Source organism: Oryzias latipes, chromosome 16, assembly GCF_053564925.1.
Source record: "Oryzias latipes strain Hd-rR chromosome 16, Olatipes_Hd-rR_3.1".
Lineage (NCBI taxonomy): Eukaryota > Metazoa > Chordata > Actinopteri > Beloniformes > Adrianichthyidae > Oryzias > Oryzias latipes.
This window is the reverse complement of record NC_136252.1, coordinates 3,320,323-3,335,861: the sequence shown is the minus strand read 5'-3', so window position 1 is coordinate 3,335,861 and position 15,539 is coordinate 3,320,323. Positions and strand designations below refer to the sequence as shown.

General features: G+C 42.3%; 1 protein-coding gene across 6 annotated transcripts in view; it reads left to right on the top strand.

Moving 5' to 3' along the window:
- The window catches only part of znf516 (zinc finger protein 516), a 60,539-nt gene extending 45,771 nt beyond the window's left edge, over positions 1–14,768 (top strand). For 3 of the 6 annotated variants that reach the window (XM_011473315.4, XM_023963937.2, XM_023963938.2), the window contains 2 exons: positions 1,289–1,393; positions 11,577–14,768. In XM_011473315.4, the coding sequence (XP_011471617.1) occupies positions 1,289–1,393; positions 11,577–11,806 (335 nt within the window). In that variant the 3' untranslated portion in view covers positions 11,807–14,768. Of the gene's footprint in view, positions 1–1,288; positions 1,394–8,191; positions 8,263–11,576 lie in introns of all 6 variants that reach the window. The other 3 variants (XM_078933188.1, XM_023963939.2, XM_078933187.1) reach the window with 2 other exon arrangements.
- Positions 14,769–15,539: the final 771 nt, after the last annotated feature.

The window sequence follows — 15,539 nt, the reverse complement described above, 5'->3', positions numbered from 1 at the left end:
ACCAGATGTTGGCGCATGTCCAGCACCTACAGCTGGAAGAGTCTTGGTGCAGAGTGAATCTGGCTCCACAGCTCTATTCCCATATCTGTGGCATAGACTTCCTGTGGGCACAAACTGCAATAATTCACATCTCCTCTGTTAACACATTTTGAAACGCAGTCCCTGATTGGTCCAAGTTCAGCTGGTTTAACCTTCATTGTGCGGTCATTGGCTGCGTGTTTTGTGCGTAGAGCCTGAAAACAGACTTAAAAACTTGTGAAAGCCAGAATCTTAAATGCAGAAGTCCGGACCCGGGCGTTTCCAGGAACTTTTCTTTGGAAGCGGTCGCTTGAATGAGCGTTTTCTAGGGAGGTGAGAACATAGCTTAAAGGTTATGGCCACGATGAGGGCTAGAATATTATCGATTACACGGACAAATTGTATTAAATTAATGATACAACTAAACTCAGTGTGGCTCTGTTGGTGTGTTTAGTTTTTCTATTCATCATAAGCAGGAAGCCTCATTTATTCTGTTAGTAGCATTTTCTTTCAAGTTGAAATGTTGTTCCTGTGTTTTGTTTTCCCAAAAGTGCTACGTGTGCCCCCCCCCCCCTGCCCGCCACAATAAATCACAAATTCATTGTCATCCCAATATCAAGCTGTGTAATACGCATATCGTAAAAGACGGTGACAATTGCAATAAATGGTTACCTTAAATGTGCTAAAACAATCTAATGGCAGCTTGAAGTATTTAACAGTCAAATAAATCCTTTATGCTTTTGACCAATCGGATGGACTCCTTTTATGTTTGGAGGCGAACATCTGGAGATAATTTAGGTTTTGTTGACTCTTATTTAAACTAAACTGTTGCAGTGAAAGTGAAATGATGTATTTGGGAGTTTTATTAATGTGTTCATGTATCGCAAGTTATATCGTCATCGCTATATTGATCACTAATATGAGAAATTGCAAGTTATCCTCAAATCATGCAGCCCTACTCTGGAGCAACTTATAGCCCAAAAAATACTAATACTAAATGGATCTGAACCTTTCTTTGCTCTTTTGGCCTAAAGAATTACAGAAATAATCAAATCTTTAACTATATTCTGAAAATAATTTCTAAAATAACTGAAAATACATCTTTAGGATTAAATTTCTGTCTAAAAAGTCAAACATTGGCTCTCCTAAAAGAATCTTCTTGATTTAGACTTGAATCAGCTCACTGTAGATGAAAATGTTCTACCATGCTGTTTGGACACATTGTTCATGTGTGCGTTTGTGGTCTTTTCCTGTGTTTGTGTGTCTGCAGGTATGATGAGGTCTCTCATGCGGCAGGGGCAATATTTCTGCCACGAGTGTGGGAAGAGTTTCAGTCAGCCCAGCCACTTGCGCACTCACATGAGATCTCACACAGGTAAACCCACAACGTTACACACATGAGATCTCACACAGGTAAACCCACAACGTTACACACATGAGATCTCACACAGGTAAACCCACAACGTTACACACATGAGATCTCACACAGGTAAACCCACAACGTTACACACATGAGATCTCACACAGGTAAACCCACAACGTTACACACATGAGATCTCACACAGGTAAACCCACAACGTTACACACATGAGATCTCACACAGGTAAACCCACAACGTTACACACATGAGATCTCACACAGGTAAACCCACAACGTTACACACATGAGATCTCACACAGGTAAACCCACAACGTTACACACATGAGATCTCACACAGGTAAACCCACAACGTTACACACAAGAGATCTCACACAGGTAAACCCACAACGTTACACACATGAGATCTCACACAGGTAAACCCACAACGTTACACACATGAGATCTCACACAGGTAAACCCACAACGTTACACACAAGAGATCTCACACAGGTAAACCCACAACGTTACACACATGAGATCTCACACAGGTAAACCCACAACGTTACACACATGAGATCTCACACAGGTAAACCCACAACGTTACACACAAGAGATCTTACACAGGTAAACCCACAACGTTACACACATGACATCTCACACAGGTAAACCCACAACGTTACACACATGAGATCTCACACAGGTAAACCCACAACGTTACACACAAGAGATCTCACACAGGTAAACCCACAACGTTACACACATGAGATCTCACACAGGTAAACCCACAACGTTACACACATGACATCTCAAACAGGTAAACCCACAACATTACACACATGACATCTCAAACAGGTAAACCCACAACGTTACACACATGAGATCTCACACAGGTAAACCCACAACGTTACACACATGAGATCTCACACAGGTAAACCCACAACATTACACACATGAGATCTAACACAGGTAAACCCACAACGTTACACACAAGAGATCTCACACAGGTAAACCCACAACGTTACACACATGAGATCTCATACAGGTAAAACCACAACGTTACACACATGAGATCTCACACAAGTAAAACCACAACGTTACACACATGAGATCTCACACATAGTTACACACATGACATCTCAAACAGGTAAACCCACAACGTTACACACATGAGATCTCACACAGGTAAACCCACAACGTTACACACATGAGATCTCACACAGGTAAACCCACAACGTTACACACATGAGATCTCACACAAGTAAAACCACAACGTTACACACATGAGATCTCACACATAGTTACACACATGACATCTCAAACAGGTAAACCCACAACGTTACACACATGAGATCTCACACAGGTAAACCCACAACGTTACACACATGAGATCTCACACAGGTAAACCCACAACATTACACACATGACATCTCAAACAGGTAAACCCACAACGTTACACACATGAGATCTCACACAGGTAAACCCACAACGTTACACACATGAGATCTCACACAGGTAAACCCACAACGTTACACACATGACATCTCAAACAGGTAAACCCACAACATTACACACATGACATCTCAAACAGGTAAACCCACAACGTTACACACATGAGATCTCACACAGGTAAACCCACAACGTTACACACATGAGATCTCACACAGGTAAACCCACAACGTTACACACATGAGATCTCACACAGGTAAACCCACAACGTTACACACATGAGATCTCACACAGGTAAACCCACAACGTTACACACATGAGATCTCACACAGGTAAACCCACAACGTTACACACATGAGATCTCACACAGGTAAACCCACAACGTTACACACATGAGATCTCACACAGGTAAACCCACAACGTTACACACATGAGATCTCACACAGGTAAACCCACAACGTTACACACATGAGATCTCACACAGGTAAACCCACAACGTTACACACAAGAGATCTCACACAGGTAAACCCACAACGTTACACACATGAGATCTCACACAGGTAAACCCACAACGTTACACACATGAGATCTCACACAGGTAAACCCACAACGTTACACACAAGAGATCTCACACAGGTAAACCCACAACGTTACACACATGAGATCTCACACAGGTAAACCCACAACGTTACACACATGAGATCTCACACAGGTAAACCCACAACGTTACACACAAGAGATCTTACACAGGTAAACCCACAACGTTACACACATGACATCTCACACAGGTAAACCCACAACGTTACACACATGAGATCTCACACAGGTAAACCCACAACGTTACACACAAGAGATCTCACACAGGTAAACCCACAACGTTACACACATGAGATCTCACACAGGTAAACCCACAACGTTACACACATGACATCTCAAACAGGTAAACCCACAACATTACACACATGACATCTCAAACAGGTAAACCCACAACGTTACACACATGAGATCTCACACAGGTAAACCCACAACGTTACACACATGAGATCTCACACAGGTAAACCCACAACATTACACACATGAGATCTAACACAGGTAAACCCACAACGTTACACACAAGAGATCTCACACAGGTAAACCCACAACGTTACACACATGAGATCTCATACAGGTAAAACCACAACGTTACACACATGAGATCTCACACAAGTAAAACCACAACGTTACACACATGAGATCTCACACATAGTTACACACATGACATCTCAAACAGGTAAACCCACAACGTTACACACATGAGATCTCACACAGGTAAACCCACAACGTTACACACATGAGATCTCACACAGGTAAACCCACAACGTTACACACATGAGATCTCACACAAGTAAAACCACAACGTTACACACATGAGATCTCACACATAGTTACACACATGACATCTCAAACAGGTAAACCCACAACGTTACACACATGAGATCTCACACAGGTAAACCCACAACGTTACACACATGAGATCTCACACAGGTAAACCCACAACATTACACACATGACATCTCAAACAGGTAAACCCACAACGTTACACACATGAGATCTCACACAGGTAAACCCACAACGTTACACACATGAGATCTCACACAGGTAAACCCACAACGTTACACACATGACATCTCAAACAGGTAAACCCACAACATTACACACATGACATCTCAAACAGGTAAACCCACAACGTTACACACATGAGATCTCACACAGGTAAACCCACAACGTTACACACATGAGATCTCACACAGGTAAACCCACAACGTTACACACATGACATCTCAAACAGGTAAACCCACAACGTTACACACATGAGATCTCACACAGGTAAACCCACAACGTTACACACATGAGATCTAACACAGGTAAACCCACAACATTACACAAATGACATCTCAAACAGGTAAACCCACAACGTTACACACATGAGATCTCACACAGGTAAACCCACAACGTTACACACATGAGATCTAACACAGGTAAACCCACAATGTTACACACAAGAGATCTCACACAGGTAAACCCACAACGTTACACACATGAGATCTCACACAGGTAAACCCACAACGTTACACACATGAGATCTAACACAGGTAAACCCACAACGTTACACACAAGAGATCTCACACAGGTAAACCCACAACGTTACACACATGAGATCTCATACAGGTAAAACCACAACGTTACACACATGAGATCTCACACAAGTAAAACCACAACGTTACACACATGAGATCTCACACATAGTTACACACATGAGATCTCACACATAGTTACACACATGACATCTCAAACAGGTAAACCCACAACGTTACACACATGAGATCTCACACAGGTAAACCCACAACGTTACACACATGAGATCTCACACAGGTAAACCCACAACGTTACACACATGAGATCTCACACAGATAAACCCACAATGTTACACACATGAGATCTCACACATAGTTACACACATGGCTGCAGAGGAATAACAACCACTGCAATTTGGAGACATTTTCACACTCTGCTGATGGAAAAAAGTGAACATTTCCCATAAAAAGTCTGCAATTCTTCAGTTCTTTGTTTGTAAGTCAATGTTTTAAAATGTATGGCATTTACATCATCTGGTAGTATTTAGTTTTAAAATATTAGCTAATGTTTTAGAAAACTGTTGATGCATAGCGGCAAATAACCTTGTACACTCAGCTCGAAAACAATTTTTGCACATCTATAGAATATTTGAATGAACTAATTTTTGTAGATTCTGAGAAATTTTGATACATTTATTCAAAGCTGCAGCAATCTGCCTGTCATAAAGGCAACAAAATATGTTAACAGGTCCTTCATTTAAAACAAGAAAGCATAATAAAGCCAAAAATTCTATTTAAAAGTTGTTATATTACAATTTGATGAGAAATATTTGATTTTTTCTTAACTTGATGACATCAGGAAGGACATTATGGACTACTGTTAACCTGTGGTAACACCGTCACAAGTCCCTTCTGTCACATTTCTGGCTCATCTGTAAAATCTGGACTGTAAATGAGTGGAGGAAAGCTGACAGTGAGAGCTGCAGCAAAGAGGAAATCCTTCTGTCAAATACTAAACAACTCTGTCTGCCCAATACGCCAAGAGGCTGTGGCCGTTTTTTTAAGAAGTTCAATTCCAAACAAGACTTGCTAACAACAACAAGCTAACAGGGAATGAATGGAAGCAACTGGAAGGTTTTACACAACGTTTTTCACAAAAACATGTGCGGTAAATTAAAAAAAGCAAGCTAGGATGGCTGCTAAGCACTGGAAACTCTTTACTGATGGTGAATCTTTAAAAACCTGGGTGGAGAACATCTGTCCTAATAAGAAACCAGAGTAAACAGCATGCATTTACAAGAAAACTGTCATTGATAGTTCATTTATTGTCAAATCTGGCCCTGTTTGCAAAAGGTTTGGACCTCCTGGCGCAAACGCTAAAAGGATGGAGCTGGAACTCCCAGCATTAAAGGGTTCATGTTAGAAAAGGCTTTGCCTTCTTCAATGTCCACACAGCTAAAATCTGCAAACGTTTGAGCTCTGCATGACTTTCCAGCCCTTCTTCAACTCCATCATTTTTCCCCTCACCGCCTCACATTTGCTCCCGGTGCGCACACGCATTCCCACTCTCCCAGCCGCTTTCACTCCACCTTGACACACAGAGAGAATGGACATGGGAATTCCCATCAGCGCCGAGTTGTCACGGTCGCACGCCGCCGCTCAGTCACTTCGTCCTGCAGAACACAGGAAGCAGAGCTTCGTCTTGGGCTGAGTGTGGCAGCTGGTCTGAGAGCGCCTCCTGCCCCCCTGCCCCCCTGCCCTGGGCCGGGCAGCTGTCTCCATTTTTTAAACGGAGACATGATTTGCTGCAGATACTGACCTGTGACAAATTGTATACATTATTAATCGCATGTCATTTAGAGAGATGGAATTGTGCATTCTAATGAAGCAAAGCAGCGTTTGTCCATGCCAACCTTGTGAATCCATTTGCATGCATCTCAGTGCCCCTCCCTCAAAGGCAGGATTCAGAAGGAGACTTCTTCACCTGCGGCCTCCCGCCTCACCTTTCCTAGTCTTATTCTGTTCTTTCTGCCACTCTTTTTCCTTAAATCTTTCGTCTGGTCTTCTCCTGTTCTTCTGCTTCCTTTTCTCACATCACACTTCTCTGTCGTCCTCCTCTCTTCTCCTGCTTTTTGTTTCTCTACTCCTTCACCTCCTCAGCTACGTTCACACCGCCCTCAGCGTTCCATCCACGCGTGTTTCCACCTTCCCCGTCCCAAACGCTACACAAGTTTTCATGATTGTTTCCAGGCCATTAAACGTGCGCTGAAAGTTAAAGCAGTTGAACAATCAGGGACTGGTATTATTATTTGGATGGCGTCCTTTTTATTTCACTGAAGTGCCTACTGTTTGAAAACTGATCATGGAGGATAAATAATAATTGCAGGTTGAGTCAAGTTCTTTAAAATATGGCCTGGAGCAACATTCACCAGATCTGCACCTCTATTGAGGTGCTATACTATTACGTCTTAGATAGAGACAGTCCAGAGTGAACATCAGCGTGGGTGGATGCGTGTCACACGCATGGTGTGAACGTAGTTTCCCCCTTCATCTCCTGGTTTCCTTTCCTTCTTCCCTCTCTCTCCACTCTGGGGCTCCTGGGTAATTTCCTGCCTCCTCACTTGTCCTGCTGCTCCTCTTCTCCTCTCCTTCTCCTGCGCCGTCACGTCCATCAGCCGGGGTGGCGGTGATCACAGTGGACACGGAGATAAGTAGCTTCTTTATGGAGAGTGTGAATGATATGTGGCACAGGCAGTGATTCCAAGTGACAGAGGCCAAATGGTAAGTGATGCAGTGCTCCTCTACCCTCCCAGCCCTATTGTAAACACGCTCACTGCATTAACGCGCACACACATGCACACACATGCACACACACGGGCTCTGTAAACACTCAGAGAGGCTGTAATTAATGTTGTCACCCACAGTTGTCTTCACTATGGACGTGCGCGCACAGAAAAGGCCAGCCACCCCGAGGCCTCCATTAACATGCGTCATATTAAATCACTGACTTGCCTCCACCAGGTTTCATCACCATCATCACCACCATCATCACCATCATCATCACTGCCAGCTTCACTCGATTAGCGAGGGCGCTGGTGGCAAATGTTACTTTGTGCCGACGGTGGTGGAGAAGGCAAAAAAAAAAAAAAAACTCATGTGGATCTGGTAGAGCATTTAACCAAATGCCCTCCTCCTCCTTCCCCTTCCTCCTCCTCTCCCTCTTCCTCCTCTTCCCTCTCCTTCTCCCCCCACAGTCAGGTTTGATTATAATGGACTCCTCAGAGGTACTGACGCTCACGCCATCGCTTCTGAAGCTCCCAAACAAGTATGTGGCACATTGGCTAAAGCACTGGGCTCCTTCATTGCTTCTGCATGTCTCTCATCATTGCTGCCTTACTTTTGCATGTGTGTGTGTGTGTGTGTGTGTGCACGTTTGTGTCAGCCGCGCAGCCTTCCATCCTGTGTGAGTTTTATTCTCTGTTCCTGTGTGAGTCCCACGACGTTCCCTGTGCACCTGCCATTAACACCTGGTGTTCTCACACGCTGCTGGATCACACGTGACGCTTTTGTGTTTCCAGGTGCACGTGTATCACACATGACAGGTTTCTCATGGAAAAGCTGCATCTGGACTCCCACACTTGTACATTCTTACTTTAGCTCTAAAGACTAAAAGATTCCAGACTCTAAAAGTGCCTTTTCTATCGGGATAAAAGAGCAAAAAGACGACCTTACCAGGTCATAAAACCGTGCTTTTCATGTGTCACTATAAGCTGAAACCACAAGAAAAATCATTTGTGCTTTCATAGGACTGCAAAAAGACAAAAACAAAACATCCTGCCAGAGTCAAACCAGGAAATGCTCAGCGTTTTTGAAATGAACTCTTTCTGGGACTCTACAGGCCTCAGTCACTTCATTAGGTTTCAGATTGATGGTCTGTGAGAAAGAATATAGAGTATGGCCCCTCCCTCATGAAAGCAGGAAGGCAGAACTGCAGATTTACAAAAGAAAATCCCAGCTTTAAAGCACAGGGGCAGAGTCTTCATGGTTCGGGCTTTTGTTGCAATTATATGCACTCTGGACTTGATGAACTCCAGTCATCAAATGGGGCTCATCCTTCCAACAATGAATGCTCAGCCCAAAGTTAGTGGAAGACTACCTGTGGACTAACTAATAACCTTACTTTAAATCATTTATTTGAATTTAAATGATTAATAAAAATACTAAAAATGTTTAAAAAAAACAGGTAACATATTTGTTCAGTCAAAGTCTACACTTTAAAATAAATAATGCCCTAGTCATAGTTGCCCTTATAATTGAATACGGGCTGACTGCTGGAGAAAAATGGGCAAACCTGTACAGGAAACATCCAGATCGTAGACCGCTCGGTGAACCCGTAGAGCAAACATGTTCATGCACATTTTCCTCTTTGGGTATGCAATGGGGAGCAGGTCATAGCAAACCCTTAACACGTTAGGGTAAGTTCGTGTGGGTACCCTGCAGGCACCATCACGTGCCCTGAAGTGTGGCTTAAGGTACCAGGGCATCACCTGTACATTAGAAGTGCGTGTAACTTGCATTATCCTTACAATTACCTTTTGTACCACGCAAGCAATACTGGTACCCTTAAGGTGGTCGTAAAACACCCGTGCTCCCTACCGCTCCTCTGTACGACGAGCGGGTCGTATGTTTGGGTGCATGTGACTGAGGCATTACATTATGTGTTAAGGAACTCAACAACAAGGAACTCAATGAACAGAAGCAATTCTGCAATTTATGAATGCAAGAAGAGAATACCCTCATATAGAGATTTCACATTTATGTGTCTAACCTTTATGTACCTGCGGACATCTTAAGCTGGATGAGATAATTGGGACATTTTCATCCAAACTGTGGAAAATATCCAAAGGAATCTTAGTGTGTGAGTACATCAGGGTGTTCTCCACACAACTGTGGCACCTGACAAATACAAAACCATTGTAATACAACTCTGAGACTCTCCAGTCACTCATAATAGGAAGAGTCTCTAACACCAGCAAGGACTGCAGGAGTCGAACCAGCTCCGTATTGACACTTCTAGAAAGCTGGCGTCTAAACTCTGCACTGGCATCATAATTAATCGCATGCATCAGAAACACACAATCCCACACAGATTCACGCCGTGAGTGATGGGAGCAGCAGAGGGGTCCAATTAGATGTAGTGTCGACGCTGCGTTATGGTGACGATAACCTTTAGTTTAATGTAGTACACCGGTCCCGTCAGCAATGTTTCCTCACAGGACGACACGGTGGAGGTTCTTGCTTTCCTCTCACGTCTCGCCATCCTTCCAGATGCTTTTCTGTTTCCTCAGTGTGATTTTTGTGATTAATTACACCTTTTTTTTGGTGTTTTTATCTCTCTTTTTGTACCCACCCTTCCTCTATTTCTCTTCTTTCTGTTTTGTTTCTGATGATGTATGATAACAGCTATATTTCCCCATTACTTCTTCTAGGAGAGAAAGGTGTGGGAGGGGCCGGGGGAGTCATTTGTTTTCCCGCTTTGATATTCTTCCATTTATCAAAATGATAATTAGGTGCAATTAAATGGCACTCTCATTTGTTTTGTGTAGAGGTGTCTGTGCCATTGTAGGTCAGTCTAATTAGAAGAGGGAGTAGAGGGTATGTAGAGTGGGTTGGGAGGTGTATTTGTGTTTTTGGGAGGTGCGTGGAGTGGCCCAGCTGATTGAGACGGACAAAAGAGTGGGACTGTTCAGAGAGGAGATGTGTGGCACTCTTCTACAGCTGGCAGAGTGCAAATGGAGAGTTCCTCCATCGCTTCAAAGTCGAGAACTTATGCGTCGTTCACACCGGGCATGCGTCACACGGTCAGAAACGCTCTTTTAACATACAGCGTTCACACTGGACGGTCGCTATCCATTACTAGTGCATGCACTATCAGTTGGAGGAGGCTTGAATTTCGAAGCGGGGCAGGCTATTTCTTTCAGAGCTCCATTCCGATATATGAAAGACTTGGTGCCATTGGTGCCCCCATTAACAATTTTCAAACGGCTGGCTCTCTATTAAAAGACGGCACATCTTGTACGTAGAGCCCAAAAATGAACGTACAAACTTGCATAACGACAGTGAATGTGAGAGTTTGGAACGCCAAAGCCCAAAACGCAGAGATACGCGCGTTTACATGGACTTGTCATTGAAAGTGGTCGCTTAAACGTTACAGAGGCCGGTGTGAACATAGCATTTACCCTTGTGCCATCCTAGGCACTTTAACATTGGGAGTTGGGTCATTTAGACCCACTAGACAGTGCTCTGAACCTTTTTTCTTCAATGATTTCTGATCTTCACTGGTGCCCATGGATTACATGAAATCTTTCCACCTTTATCCACCTTTGTCATGGTAGGGAGAACACGTCCATGTAAGGGTGGGGTCATAGGATAGCACAAGGGTCAAATGAGCTCTTAATGAAATGTGAATTCTTCATTTGACCTACTTAATGTTTCCTCACTTCCAGCTGACTGCTATCATCTATTTCTTGTGTTTTCTGTGTTTGCTTAAGCTTGTATGTACTCAGAAGTCTCAGTCTTGTCCAGGATATCACCTAGGCTGTCCAGCTGACCTTGAGACTTTCTTTGTGTGCCCTTCAGGGGAAAGGCCATTCTGCTGCCAGCTCTGCCCATACCGAGCCTCTCAGAAAGGGAACCTAAAGACGCACGTTCAGAGTGTCCACCATATGCCTTTTGACAACAGCCAGTACCCTGACTCAAAGAACGGGCTGCTAAGCCAGGAGGAGCGAGGGGCTCTGGTTTCCAAACAGCCAGCAACACCACAATCACCCCAGCAGCAAGACCTCCAGACTGATAAACCCCAACATTGAAAAGCGCCCAAGCCAGGGAGTCCCACAGCCCTCCAAACCTGGATACCAGACCTGAAAAGCTTTGAAGTTAGGGCACAAGATGAACTCTTGTTGCCCAGGGGGACTCTCTAGAATTGATTTCCTGTAGTTTTCTTGTTTTGTTTCCTGTTCTGTTTTTTTTTTTTTTTGGTGAAGCTAAAACATGATCACCATACTGAAAGTGCACTTTGGAAAAAGTGAAGAAACAAGCAGTGAAATGTTAAGTGTCTTTTTTTTTTTCAGCAGGACAACCGATATTCAGCTGTTTGCTTCTTCTGGTCTTTTTATATATGAAATTGATGGATTTGCCTTCAGCTGCAGTTATTGAGATTCAAAGATGTGAAGTTGTCAAGTGATACCCTACAGGAAATGTCAAGTTTAAACTGAACTCTTTATGCAGCTGCTTGTTTTCATTTGAGGACTGGCAACGCGCGTCTGCTCTTGGTGCCTCCTCCATATTTTTAAAGGTTTTTCTTTAGAGTTGAGTGAGTTGGAGCAGCTTTCAGGACAACTAAGACACTGCAGGAGAGAGAAGGCGATGCAGTAAGCGGTCAGACACATCACAGCTGATGTTTAGAAAGGAGACCTAAAAGGTGGTGCCATTTATAAAGTACAGTTGTCCTTGTACAGAGAAATGTCCTCAAATTAAAACAAACTTACAATGAAGCAGGAAAAAGTTTTCAAACAAAAAAGACAACTCTCAAAGAACAATGACATTAAATCCTTTGCATCACAGTTTTTTTTTTTTTTGTGCTGGGATCCAACAAAAAAATGTTTTAGTGTTGCTTTGTGGCCAGAGTGAAAAGCTTGAAGGAAGAAAGTAAGCTTGTATTTGGATTGCGCATACAGAGCTGCAGCTTGTTGCTCTGTGTGTCTTTCTTTTATGGTTTTTATTACCTGTCAGTCAGAGCCCGTCATCATGAGTATGTTTAGTTAAACTCAGCAGTTGTTTTTGACGAGCGGTAGACCACATTCTCACACTGTGCCTCCCAACTAATTGAAGATGCGTAAAAATAACAGAAAAAAGTACTTTTTTGGATGACATTTTGCATTCCTTTTTGTCTTTGTGTAGATAACTTGCACATTTAAACCCAAAATGTGCAACAGTGGAGGAAAAGCCGAGTCAAAACTCTTGATTTCCTTTTCCTGTCTTGTTCAGGAAAGCTAGCTAGCTAGCTAACGTTTCCTATTTAAGTTAGCTGACCCTAAAGAGAGATGTTGCCCTGCTCTGCCTATCCGTCTTTTCACAAGAAAGTACATTTCTCAGATTGCATTACTTGACTGTTAGTTTTAAAGATAAAAAAAGAGCCAAACAAATACACCCAACATATGTTAGCATAGCCTGCAATGACAGTTAGCAGTAACAATGCTTGTTGTGTTGCGTAACCTCTTGCACTGAACAGCAAACCAGATTGCTACGATGTCAGTTTGAGGTAGTGAATGTGAAATTTAGCATTCCTGGGGGTCAGTGGAAGACAGAGGCTGGATCGGGCTCCTGTGGATTTTAGGGCTAAATAATTGAAACCTTTAGAATCTTTTGAATTGTACAAATGTTGCAGCCTTAGCCAAGCCGTTTGTGAGTGTGCGACGTGTGTTGGTGCGTTCTTTTCCAAACCTCTCCACACTGACTGCATCGGTGTTTTCCAGCCTCCGTTCTAGATGCTTTGCACACTATCCTACCTCTTTATAGCGATAGAAGCCAGTTGAACCTTAGCTCCATGTTCATGAAATTCAAAGCAGGACTGTTTCCTCGTAGTTTTTCTTTTCGCTCTGAAGTGATCCGTGATCAGCCATGCTTTCCTAGTTTGTCAGAAGCAGGAAGTGGAAAAGGCTCAGAAGGTTCCAGACTAATCCTTGACTGGAGGTTCTCCTAATGGAGAAACTTAGTACTGCTTGCTGATCAGCTACTTTTTATGTAACATAGGTTGTTGAGTCATGCATACAACACAGTGTGCTTAATTATGCCTGATTATACACTTAGCTGTGTATCTGGAGGGTGTATGTAGTAAATATACTTGAACTTGTTTTTTTAGCCTTTAAAGTAGTGTAGTACTAATACCCATGTTGTAAAGAATTCCCTTTACGTTGAACTCGTCAGAATTTGTACTCCAAAGTGTGACTTACTGAACTATGAAGTGGGGGCGGGTGTATATAAACTGTATATCTGTGATCTACTCTTACCAAACCCTTTATACACAGTGGTAGAAACCAAAAGGCATTACTGGTGCACTTGGACAATAGCTTAGTGCTTTAACCATTTTCATTTGGTCACTTCTAGCTAAGCTTTCTTTAAGAATGTCTCCTTTCAATGTGCCGGCTGATACATTTTAATGTCTTTTCTGGTCTATATGCTTTTGTTTTGGGTTTGTTTGTGGGAATATTAGAAAGATTATGTAGATTTCATTGAGAAGTGATTTGTTCAGTGTAGGCTGTGTGGCACAGCTGCTTAGCTACATTTTCCTTATGGCAAGTCAGATAATGTTAGCGGTGCTTTTCTTTTTTTTTTAGAAAAAAACTAAAGTGAGTTTTTAGCCTTTATCTTTACTTAAATTTATGATTTTCTTCTTTTTACTGCACACAGAGTGACGGGCAAACGGTTCTCTGGCAGTGATTCTTTTTCTGTGACATGCCTCTTAAACAGTATGATTTGGGTCTGTATGCCTTTTGTTTTTGTTGTGATTCATAATTCACTTACCTTAGGAGACATTATTCCAAATGTGCTTGATTGATATCCATATTTATTTAAATTTCAGGAAGAATAAGAGGACAGAAGCAGAGAGGAGGCTTTGTTTTTATATTACTGGGTGGTTTTTGTTTTAATATCTTATAGATGTCGATCCAGCAGGCCCATGTGAAAGCTCTACCTCGTCTGAGCCAGTTCTGTTAAACTTTTGTACATCATTTCAGAAAGATGTTATGTCCACAATAAAGACACCCACAACGACTCCTGCTGTCGGGGTTTCGTCTGGCTGTTGCTTGTTTCTGACTCTGACTTTGGGACCAAACACTCGACACCTTTTCTGGGTTAGCGGCCCGACAGGCAAACCTGTTTCAAGACTTGACTATGGGGTGTTTTGAAGAACCAAATGATTGATATATAAATCTACGGTTACTCTTAAAAACCTTTTGAGAAGTTAGAAATTAGTACAAAATAGTAATATTTGTCATTCATCCAGTCAATCCAGACAAATTAGCATCTTTTACCTCAAACCAGGACCCATGCAGAACAGTCATATAGTATTATGAAAAATGACACACAGTGAAGAGCTTTTTCTTTTTGTTTAAATACCTTCTTTTATCTGTTTAAATGTTCAAATAGTCTTAGGAATTGCACTTTCTGATTCTCATCTTGCAGAAACCAGAAGCACAATGAAGCGTTTCAGAACAGATGTAAGTGTCTGAACTGCAAATTAATTCTAGAATTTTCCAATTCAGTAAAATGTCAAATAAAAACAGACGGCAAAATACTCCAAATTAAAAAACAGTTGAGTTAAATTCAATGTAGCATGTTTTCATTAATAAATGCAGCTGCAGAGAAGAAAAAAAAACCCACCTATCCTTTGGACCTACAACCTTTGAAGTTTTGTAACCACAGAAATAAAGTCAAGTGTTTTGACACTAACTGGGTAAACTTAAAAGGCTTACACCATAAGCTTGTAAGTGTATTATAATGTTCCTTCCCTGCAAAAGGAAACCCCAAAGTGGTATTTTCATC